This window comes from Nannobrachium achirus (assembly GCF_963921795.1).
Source record: "Nannobrachium achirus genome assembly, chromosome: 18".
Taxonomy (NCBI): domain Eukaryota; kingdom Metazoa; phylum Chordata; class Actinopteri; order Myctophiformes; family Myctophidae; genus Nannobrachium; species Nannobrachium achirus.
Window position 1 is genome coordinate 37,362,548 of NC_137825.1, and position 11,901 is coordinate 37,374,448.

Here is an 11,901-nt window from a genome sequence, read left to right on the forward strand (position 1 = left end):
CATGAGCAAATAGGAGGGATTCTTAGTCCTTGGCAGAGCGCTGCGTTCTTGTCTTTGTTGTGTTGTGTTGTGTATGCAGTTAATGGGTCGGTGATTGAGTAAATGTTCATTATGACGGTTGTTGCCAAAAGTACAAACAGAGGCTCTAAATAATATAGAGCTGCTGTAAATCAATCTGAATGCTTTTAGCGTTAAGTGTGCTCCCAAGCTGTCGATTTGCGCACAAAGTAACAGCAACAGTCATGTAAGAGGACATTTATGGGTCAATGCTCATGATTTTAGTCATTATGAGTGAACTGGTAAGCATCAGTGTTGTTTGAAACACTGGAAGGCATCAATGATATGTTTTCAGTAGAATGTACATTACCTTTGTTGAGTGAGTACATTTTCTTTTAGCACGTGTACTACAGTTATTTGTTTGCAGATAGCACCATGCGTATGTAAAATGCATACGGAAGGTTTTCAAACCCTTTCAAGTTTTCCAGATCCGCTCCAGCTATCCTCAGATTGACACCGCAGTCGAAATAGAATCTGTGTTTCTTCTAAATCGGTTTCCTCAGGTGTTCTAAGTTCACTATTTCAAGCTGCAAGTGTAAACCCCCCTCATCACCCCTGTCTGGCTAATTTAACATCCAGAATACCACCACCATAAACTTCACCCTAAAACAAACTTGTCCTGTTCACACTCCATGCAAACAACATTCCATATAGTTGCAACTTCAGCTTCATGGAAGGGCATTCCCAACCACATCTTCCATATCCTTGGACACTGGTCATCATAAACCCCCCCACGGCTACACCCGTCCCAAGTCCAATGACTTGAAAAATGCACACAACACCCTCATTCATGCCCGCAGGTTGAATTATTTTTGGGGGTCTCAATCGCCCACCACCGGACACAGAATCAGACAGAATCAGGGTGACGATTCTCTCCTGAACCTCGTCCCAGTCTTCCCAAACCCCCATGCCCTGAGCTCACAAGCTTCACATCCAACATCACACTGACCACAGCATCACTACACCACCAACGCCACTAACCACTTCCACCTCTCAAATAAACAACTCTAAATACATTTGGTGAAGGCATTGGTCTTTACCTAGTGAACCAAGTACTAAGTTTAATACATTTACAAAAAAGTCCTTGTTTTTTGCTTTGTCATTGTGGAATATTGTGTGTAAATTGAGGGGGGACATTAATTAACTCTAGCAAAACATAGCAAATTGTAAAAATCTGAAAGTCTCTGAAAACTTGTATGCTCTGTATGTTATTTATCTTCCCCACTATACTGTACTTGCGTTGCAGGTCTGTTATTTAATTTCCCCACTGTGGTTGTGTTGCAGGTCTGTGCGTGAGTACACAGCAGATTCCATGCTGTGTGGTGCCTGTCATTCAGAATGCCGACCAATCAATGGCTCTGTCTCCTGTCATGGCCCGGTAAGATCTGGTCTGCATGTTTCTGGGTCCAGTCGTGTATTATGTTGGTGTGTGTACACTACAGTGCACAGTGTCAACTACAATACTATACTAAAATGACTCCTGTCCTGAAAGTGGATCTTACTTTGCAAGCATTTCAGTCGAAGTTAGCCTACAAGTATTGTGTATTTGAAATGGTGTTTTATGAATGAACCCGTAAGAGACAACATTTGCACCTTTGTTTGTATTAGTATACAGATATGCTTACAAATGTTAATAATTGTACACTTATGCTTGTGTGAACTAAAATCCCAAATGCGTGTGTATGAAATATGAACAGCCATTTCTCCTACACTCCTCGTGCAGGATGCAGACCAGTGCACCGAGTGTCTAAACTTCCAGGATGGAGATGCGTGTGTGGAACGCTGTCCCAGTGGTGTGAAAGAAGATCAGCACACCATATGGAAATACAGCAACGCCACAGGCCACTGTCTGTCCTGCAACACCAACTGTACCCTTTCGTGAGTGAAAACACACTTGCTCAGTCATATGACACACACGCACACTCACGCACACACAAACTATCTATACTAAATTTCTGCTTTGTATGCAAGTTTTATAATTATTTCACATGCAGCTCTTCTTTGTTTCAGCTGCACTCAAATGGATGAGAGAGGCTGCCCTATTCATTCCAAAACAGGGTAAGCTATTGAAGGCATAAGAAACGAGCTACTTGACTTTCCCCTCCGTACTTGGCTTTCCGATAACAAACTCAAGGTCAGAGTTGACGATATATTAATCTCACTCGAAGAAGAGGTTACCTATTTGGGCTGTATTCTTGACAACAAACAGACAGGTGAAAAAAGTGCATCAAAAAACATGGAGCCCTCATTCAATGCATTCAAGACTACATGCCATGGGCCTGTCGCACCATCAGCGGTGCCCATGGTGGACTATGCAAGGCAGGGGCGTCCTCTTCCCTGAGCCAGGCCTAAACCTGACCGCATACCAAATGGCTGAATACATAGGACCATATTGGAAACAAGTCCCCTAAACTTTTTTCCAGTTATTTGCCCGAGTGTAAATCAGAAGACAAGCTAAATCCTACAGCCAGTTTGAGTTGGACGTTGAGAAATAAATAACACAGGCATTTTGTGTTGGCAGACCGGGGACATCCATTGCAGCAGCGGTGGGTGGCGTGGTGCTGTTCTTCATCCTGCTGGCTCTGCTGGTCCTCTACCTGAGGAGACAGAAGAAGATGCAGAGGAAGGAGACCATGAGGAGGATCCTGCAGGAGAACGAGGTCAGCACTGGGCATGATGGGAAATGTAGTGCTTGCTGACTAGGGATGGGACGATATGAACATGTCATGTCATGATTATTGTGGCCAAAGAAATTGTGATTTACGATATTATCGGGATAATCAAAATATCCCCAACAGCCATTATCCTGGGGCGGAACATTTGCCAAAAAATAGCAGATCTACAATGGCAAAGATATTTGGTAGAGAGTAAAAAAAGTTCCAGGTCCGTTTTACAACTTAAAGGGGGTTTAAGTGGTACTGGATATGCAGCTCGGCAAATAAAAGGTGAATTGATCCCAGTGCATGACAGAGGACGATTTCACGATAAATTAAATCTCCATGATACGATTATTGTGATTGCTTTTTATCACAATAAACGATAATATCGATTATCGTCCCATCCCTAGTGGTGACTGATCTACTAGCGCTTAGTAATTTAAACACAGAATCCTACTTGCAGACATGCATCAGTCATCTGAAATTACAGTAGCTCACTTTAGGTTGCGTTCCAGCTTTGCCGGTCATTCATCATTTGTGAAAAACGACAATGCGATCAAAATGAAACACCTGGGGTGCAAACCCCGTCTGCACCAACATCGCTTGCCTTTGCACTGATTGTGAAATGTTGACCTTTATTTTGCCCTTGCCTTTTGGCCCTTTTGACCCAAATGTTAATAATTTCTTCCGGGCAGCCTATTGATCGTTCGCACACACAGACATCCAGACAGGAGTGATTAGAATACCCTGCTATGAGCAGCCTAATAAATTGCACATTGTTTGTTTAAAATGTTAGAGTTGTAATGTTCAATAATCCATTTACTGCAGCTGGTGGAGCCCCTGACTCCCAGCGGTGCACTGCCTAATCAGGCTCAGATGAGAATCCTGAAGGAGACGGAACTGAAGAAACTCAGGGTGCTCGGCTCAGGGGCCTTTGGTACAGTCTACAAGGTACTGTATACGATCCATGTCTCTTATTTGGTCGACAGTTTCCCATATGACATTTATATATACATTTTATATAAAATGCATATACATTTTTTCGCTTATTACAAGAGGGATGGAGAGTCACTGTCTATTTGCTAAGCAAGTACTTGATTTGAATGACCAAATGACGTCTTGGTCACTCAGAGTGACTGTTGTTACTAAAATCAGGTATTTCCTTTAGTGATTAAAGAGACCAATCATCCTTCTTTGCTTGTACACTGGATTGTACACTTGCAGCACTTCCAATTTGGGTTGTTTGAACACGGACCTTTTACAAACTGATTATTACAAGACAGAGTTTAGAGTCATTTAGACAAAGCACACTGAATGCGTTGAGGAGTGTGTGAAGTGACTGCTCCATGGCCACTGTTTCAGGGAGTGTGGGCTCCTGACGGAGAGAATGTGAAGATCCCGGTGGCCATTAAGGTATTACGAGAGAACACCTCGCCCAAGGCCAACAAGGAGATCCTCGATGTGAGTTTGTAAAACAAGTTCATTTTAATTACATCTGTGTAATTGCTGTCACAATCATGACATTCCACTTGACGATTGATTGTCATAGAAATAATTCCGATTAACGATTTAATTGTGTTTTTGGCATTGAACTTTGCAACATATATAATATATATGATAGATATGACAAATAACTAAAACATACAAGAACTTACTGAAAAAAATACATAAGCGATCTACAAGCTGTTTTTTTTTTATATGTGAAATGATTCTGGCGATTATGCAAAATAATGCTAATTATCTCAAATAATTAAGAGCGATCATGTAATACTTGTAACAGGCCTAGTAACTTTTTTTTTGTCACAATGAAACAATGAAATCTTCTGACTCCATGTATCCCAGGAGGCCTACGTGATGGCGGGGGTGGCCAGCCCGTACGTGTGTCGTCTCCTGGGGATATGCCTGACGTCCACGGTGCAGCTGGTCACTCAGTTGATGCCCTACGGCTGCCTGCTGGACTACGTCCGCGAGAACAAGGACCGCATCGGCTCCCAGTTCCTCCTCAACTGGTGTGTGCAGATAGCTAAGGTACGCTTAGCTTAGGATCCTTGATGTTACAGCTTTTCTTTTGTGACAAGTCGCTTATACGTAACATAAAGTATTAGTTGGCCTTCACTATCTCTGTCGGCCTTGTCACACAAATATGTGTGCACACTTTTAACATGCGAGTACAGGGGCGTCAATTGGGTATGGCAGGGGTATGCAGCTGCCATACCCTGGGTCCAGGGGGGAGAATACAAGTTACTTTAAAATATAAATCCATGAATGTCTCTTTGTCTATCTGTGCTGGTTATGTTGTTAAATGACAGTAAAATAACTACAAATGCTAAATTTAACAAGGTATTATAATTATATTCTCCACACTTTTATTCTCCCCATCTTGACTGAATAGTATATTCCCAGGTTCCGCAGGTCAGCTGCACAGGTGCAATTAATTATTGTTAATTGTGGCACGTTTACGCCAAGTTTAGCCACACTTGAACAACTGTTCCAGACTGCCATATCCAGCCCAAGAAACCATATAAAGTTTTGGGGAAAAGAATTAGAATGTACTTCTTAAAATAAATGTATCATGCCTGTTGCAAAGGTGTCTGGTGTCTTGCACGCGCGCCTTCGCGCGCGTGCAAGACACCAGTCATGTTGCCATACCTTACCTTTTTCTGAACTGACACCACTGTGCCAGTACAAGCCTGATTAGTCTTTTGTGTTTTCTTGAGTGCGTTTCTTGAGTTTGGAGTTTTACGTGATTAACATTTGTGCATGCTTATGGTTGTATGAGGTTAATGTATCTTTCTCTGGGTTGACGTGCAGGGAATGAGCTACCTGGAGGAGGTGAGGCTGGTTCACAGAGATCTAGCTGCTCGCAATGTTCTGGTGAAGAATCCAAACCACGTGAAGATCACAGACTTTGGACTGGCTCGCCTGTTGGACATAGATGAGACCGAATACCATGCTGATGGTGGAAAGGTACATTAGGACGCTGTGTGTGTGTGTACACTGTAAATACCACACACTTTCTGAAATTAAATGATCGCAGGGGGGTTGGAGGGGGTGGGGGGGTGGGATGCAGTACAATCCATCATACGTTAGGACAGTGTTTCTCAAACCTTCACATTTCAAGGTCTCCCCTTAACTCTGGCAGTGTACAAATGGATCCATTTGTACACTGCCAGAGTTACAGACTTGTATGGATTAATCTAGACCCCTCCTAAAGGAACACACAGAGTCCCTGGAATCCACTTTGAGAACCACGAGTTAGGACATGGGCTCTTGGTTAACAAGTCTAAAATTAGGGTTTGGTAAACGTTACTTTTCTTGTGACATTTCAGGTGCCGATCAAGTGGATGGCTCTGGAATCTATTCTCCACAGAAAGTTCACCCATCAGAGTGACGTTTGGAGCTACGGTCAGTTTATTGCGTGCTTGGCAAAATATAAAATCTGGTGAGGGAGCCCATTGTGAACTCGCTTTGTGACTACAAACTCGAGCTCTAACTCTGCTGTCCAAACGTCCGTCTCTCTGTCTAGGCGTGACCGTATGGGAGCTAATGACGTTCGGGGCCAAGCCTTATGACCTGATCCCTGCAAGGGACATCCCTGAGCTCCTGGAGGGAGGAGAGAGGTTGCCCCAGCCCCTCATCTGCACCATCGATGTCTACATGATCATGGTCAAATGTCAGTTGAATTATTCTTATTCTTTATGGGAGAAAATGGAAGATTGACGGACAGTCAATCAAGCACTCATTAACCACTTGAAACCCAGCGTCCATACAGTATTCTGGGGGGAACATTGGCCAAAAATTGCAGATCCACAAACATGTTGCTATTCTGCAATGTTTTGGAAAAGATACTTTGTGTAGAGAGGAAAAAGCGGTCCAACTATAGAGACAATTTGTGTCCAATTTACTAATACCGCATTTTCACATAGCCAAAATGCTAGCAGTAGGTTAGTAGTAGTAGTGTTTAACAAGAAATAGGAAAAAAGATTTCACCATGTATTATATATTATAGACGGTTTAAGTGTTAACTGAAACATGTTGGATTAAAGTTTCTTTCTTGGTTGGTATTTGATTGCACAGGTTGGATGATTGACCCTGACAGCAGACCAAAGTTCAAAGAGCTGGTGAATGAATTTGGTTCCATGGCCAGAGATCCGCCTCGCTATGTAGTCATTCAGGTGTGTTTGTGTACGCATAATACAGACTGTGAGCTGTGAGGCCCCCAAATATTTGACAAAACACCTCGATTTAAATGATAATATAACATGAATATTAAAAAGAAAAATGTTAAAATATAACATGTCATAGTGATAATAATAAATAAGAACTCCAATGCTGGAACACAATCGACTGATTGATGATTAAAATAAAAAGGCTCTGAAATTGCTTGTGTCCCCACCCATCTTTATATATTATTTATCTCTTGGTTATATTTCAGTTCCTGCATTCTTTACCACACTCCACCGCCCACTGAAATCTTTTTCCTCTGTCTCCCATCAGAATGATGAGCAGTTAGGCTTGTCCAGCCCGGTGGACAGTCAGTTCTTCCGGATGCTTCTGGAGGAGGAAGGGGCTGAAATAAGGGACCTGCTGGATGCTGAGGAGTACCTGGTACCACAGCCCAACATGTTTACCAGGACGCAGGGAGACGGGGCCTCCGTTAATGGACCCTCTCGACACCACTCGTGCAGGGTCAGTGGGGAAGGAGGGTTTGGGGTCTCTCTCTCTGTCTGTCTGTCTGTCTGTCTGTCTGTCTGTCTGTCCATCTCTCTATGTCTCCCTCTCTCTTACACCTTCCGTATTGCCTCTTATGTCCACAATTAAACACTCTATGGTCAATTGAAAGTGGCACCAAAGTAGCAGATACTCCCCCTGGGGCCCACAACAAACATTACAATACAATACAATACAATAAAAATAATAAAACGTTTTTCTTTTTTTCTTTTTCAAGTAAACAAGTCAATTAAAAGGAAAAAAAATAAAGAAAAAATAATAGGCCCGATAACCCATCAAATTATATTCCACCAGGGTTATTCAGGTCAGTTAATTAACATTAGGGTTATTGATTATGTGTTTTTTAAGGAGTTTGCCTTACTCTCTCTTAATATCTCCTAACCTCTCTCCCCTACAGAGTACGGATCAGTGCCTAGAAGCTGAGACATCCCTTGTTGGCGGACCAAGGAGCATGTACTCATCCCTAAGCACCCTGCGCAGCCAGTACCCCACCTTTCCAATAGGGGCCGGTAGCTCCAACGGCCCCTGGGGCCCTCAGTACCCCTCGCTGGCGCGCAGCCCCTCCACTGGGGGCCAGTCTGACTCTGTCTTCCTGGACGGTGGTCTGGATGACCCTTCAGGACGCTACAACAGCCAGGGGGACCTGGAAACGGATGGCCCGCCTATCCATCACCATCCTCATCCTCATTACCTTCATCACTCCTTACCCAGACGGAGTCACGGGTATAATCACAGTCATGCTTTACCAGGTGAGACTGAGACCTATGGGTTTGCTGCTCTGACATCACGCTCTGACATCACTGTGGTGTCAGGGAAAACACACTAACAGAATCCCTTTTATGCCCATATATGGAGTTCCCTGATGTCATCAATATTAATCCCATATCTAACAGGACTTCATATGGGAATGCCCATATATGGAGGCCACATCGGCCATATACCACACTTACAGAATCCATATATGGCCAAGACAGATGGCCAAGACAGCCCATATCTGTGTGGCTGGTTCTACAGACAGGGATCTCCATGTATGGGCATAAAAGGGTATGATGTCAGATGTCATAGATGTCATAGGACTTTCATATAACGAATAACTGAGTAAGCATGTTTGGGCTCTCACAGCATCTCCATACACGGTACATGGATCTCCATATATGGGTACCAGTGTACAAGTACCAAATATTTGGACAGCAACATGCCATGTTTTGATTTGTCTCCCACAGTGACTAGAATGAGTGAATATAATGGAATATTGGGCACAGCTAAAAGTACATAGTATCGGCATTAAAAGCACCAAAATGGATAAAATCACAAGAAAGCTGAATCTTTCCATGGTGGTCCATTTTAAAACATTAAACACCCAACAAACTCTACAAACAGTACGAACAGTGTGAAAACACAAACATTTCAGATCTGCTGGCAGAGCATTGGCTGCATAATAAAATGCATTCTTACACTTCAGGTCAAGGTCATAGGAACTCCCCCTGGTGGAGTATCCATGAGCATGCTCACTCTGGACAGGCAATTGAGAAGTACTTAGTTCTTAATACGATTTAGGATCTTGAAAACACATTGCTGTTGGGTGGAAACTTTGTATGTCCAAAACAGTTACTTTTCAGGATATGGAAAACAACCTGTGTTACGATGGCTCCTCTTTTTAATACTTTGTCATTGGTTAAATATTTATAAAACCCTCAGACAGACCTAACCATTTTCATTTTCTCATCTACATTCTGTTTCAAACTGCAGACCATAGAACATCAAACTAATCAGACTGCAAATGCAGATTTAGAAGTGTAGTCATTGCCAGATAAGATTCACTATAATGTACAGTATATGGTCCATAAATTGTGTGGTTCACTTCCTCTAACTCTGCTTCCTTCCTCCCGGTCAGAATACGTTAACCAGGAGATTCAGGACCTTAGACCGGGGATACCGGAGCGGCCCAGCACTCTGCCTCGCAAGGTGGCCAAGTCTGAGCGACGCCTGCCTAATGGCCTGAGCTCTGGACACAGTGTGGAGAACCCTCAGTACTTGGTCCCCTTGACCTCTGGTACCCCTCTGTCTCCAGCCTTTGACAACCCGTACTACCTGGACCTAGTGGCTAAGGCCCAGGCCGGCTCCGGGGCTCCGGGCATGGGGAGGGACGGAGCTCCTCCCAGGCAGGTGAATGGCTTTGTGACCCCCACTGCGGAGAATCCAGAGTACCTCGGACTAGCGGACACCTGGAGCGGGCATACATGAGGGGAGGGACTGGAGGAGGTGCCATGCGGAGGAGCTGAATTCATACCAATTGGGCTCCGCCACAGGGAAAGGATCAGCTAGAAACAAAGGGAGATGAACATATGTGTGTGAGAACGAACAGAGGGGAGGTGGGAGTGGGAATGACTGTGGATGACAGCGACAGTGATGTGTGCCAAAGAATGTGTCCAATTATTTGTGTTTCTGTGAGAGAGAGAGTGTGTGTGTGTGTGTGTGTGTGTGTGTGTGTGTGTGTGTGTGTGTGTGTGTGTGTGTGTGTGTGTGTGTGTGTGTGTGTGTGTGTGTGTGTGTGTGTGTGTGTGTGTGTGTGTGTGTGTGTGTGTGTGTGTGTGTGTGTGTGTGTGTAATTGAATTGAGGGCCGCTGTCGAGAGAAACCCTGGTTATAGACAACTGAGGGTGTCACCAAATCACAGAGTTGAAACACACCACCACCCAGTACCGTGTAGCACTAATTCAGCTGGTAAGTTATGTACACTACATGCCCTTGTTTATTTTCCTGCTTGTCTTCTCTTGAAGCTGTGTTGTGTATATATATATATAAATTATGTGACCTGAGTGCCAAAACGAAAGTGGACACAGCTTCGACAAGGACTCAGTACTTTATAAGCAATGGAAGTCTTTTCTCAAATACTCTCAACTCGAGGTACGAGCAGGCAAAACAACTTTTTTTATTTTATTTTCACGTCATTTTGACAAACAGGGAGAATCCAACACTGGACTGCGTTTTATGAACTCGATAATTTTTTCATGTTTATTTTCTTTTATACATGCTTATATGTTTATGGTTGTTTTTACTATATGTGAATCACTTCTTTTGTAAACTATGTTTTGAATCCCACTTTGTGTTGACACACAGAAGGTTCCGGCTTGTCTGCCGATTTGGACGGGAAAAATATATAGGCTAATTAAAGCTTTTCTTTTCAACAAATGTGAGCCATAATAGGCATTGATGGTGATATTTAGTATTCGGGTCAGTTGCTCCCAGACCTGATCTTTGGTACAGTCAAAGCCATTTTGTTGTGGCTAGAAAAGACCCTGGTTCCCATCTGGCCATTACACATAGGCTACATCCCGAAAGAAAGACGTCCTGTATGTGGAAAACAGAGTCATTGTATCACACTGATATATGTGGACATTAATGGTTTTGGCTGCAGCTAGCATCTGGTACGATCCACAGTAGCAGGATATTTTAAAGACGCAAAAAGAATTGTATTATGTTGCAAAGACTTATAATTTAAGACAAAAAATATATTTTAGAATTGAGTTTGGAATATTCAAATTGACAACACAACTGGTATTGTCATTTGCATTCTTAAAGAAAAGAAGGAAAAGAAATATGTGCAATATAGCATTATGCACTAGCCTACGGCCCAAGGACCCAAAGCTGGTGTCATTACAATGCATCTTGTGTTTTGGGCCATTTAATGTGCCAGACAGTCCTGCAAACTGTTGGTGAATATGCCTCATAGAAGTGGAGGATGGAAAGTGGGATATCTTTGACCCTGTATGATGAGGAAAAGGTGCTTTCGTTTAATGTGAGATGAATTGATTTTATAAACAAATTGAGCCATGCACTACCACACTGGAAAAGAATGTAATTTCTAAGGAGAGATGTGCAGCTCTCCTCAGTTTCGATAATCAATGCATGGTTCAAATTCCTCCTAGCAAGAGCCCACTGGCCTCCTAGTTAATAATCAACTACAGTTTTCTCCACGTTAACTTGTGTGTTTGCAGCAGCAAAGGGGGGGTGGGGGGGGGGGGGGGGGTTGTGCCACACCAGTCAATGGAGCCTTTGTCCCACCCCCTGTGGACTTGTTGGAAGGTCAGCAGCAGCAGACTGACTAACCATCCCAACGATAGATATTGTCACAGCTTTGAAAAAGGGAGACAATGCAATTCATCTACAGTATATGGGAATGTGGCGGCTCTGAATCCTCAATACTTTTTTTTATAAAGATGATCAATAGATAAAATGATTTTACCCCAACATGTGGCTCCTGACATTCTTCACAATGTCAGTTGCAGCGTACAGTTAAATATACGGAATTATGGTACTACTGAGTTTTGAACACTGAAAGACATTTTCTCTCTGGGTTAATGAATGTCGCCAGCTCATCCTGAAGAAGATGGATGATTTCTCTGCGGTTCTTTTTAAACAATGAGTTGAGTGTGCCTGTGTAGGGGTGGGAGGGC

The 11,901-nt window shown here is 43.2% G+C and overlaps 1 protein-coding gene across 1 annotated transcript in view; it reads left to right on the forward strand.

The window, feature by feature from the left end:
* Positions 1-11,693, forward strand: part of erbb2 (erb-b2 receptor tyrosine kinase 2) — a 37,385-nt gene extending 25,692 nt beyond the window's left edge. Inside the window, exons 14-27 of the mRNA XM_080748106.1 lie at positions 1,342-1,435; positions 1,781-1,935; positions 2,068-2,115; positions 2,579-2,717; positions 3,543-3,665; positions 4,077-4,175; positions 4,557-4,742; positions 5,526-5,681; positions 6,044-6,119; positions 6,241-6,387; positions 6,792-6,889; positions 7,212-7,403; positions 7,843-8,194; positions 9,340-11,693. Coding sequence (XP_080604232.1) covers positions 1,342-1,435; positions 1,781-1,935; positions 2,068-2,115; positions 2,579-2,717; positions 3,543-3,665; positions 4,077-4,175; positions 4,557-4,742; positions 5,526-5,681; positions 6,044-6,119; positions 6,241-6,387; positions 6,792-6,889; positions 7,212-7,403; positions 7,843-8,194; positions 9,340-9,689 — 2,215 coding nt within the window. The 3' untranslated portion in view covers positions 9,690-11,693. The remainder of the gene's footprint in view (positions 1-1,341; positions 1,436-1,780; positions 1,936-2,067; positions 2,116-2,578; positions 2,718-3,542; positions 3,666-4,076; positions 4,176-4,556; positions 4,743-5,525; positions 5,682-6,043; positions 6,120-6,240; positions 6,388-6,791; positions 6,890-7,211; positions 7,404-7,842; positions 8,195-9,339) is intronic.
* Positions 11,694-11,901: the final 208 nt, after the last annotated feature.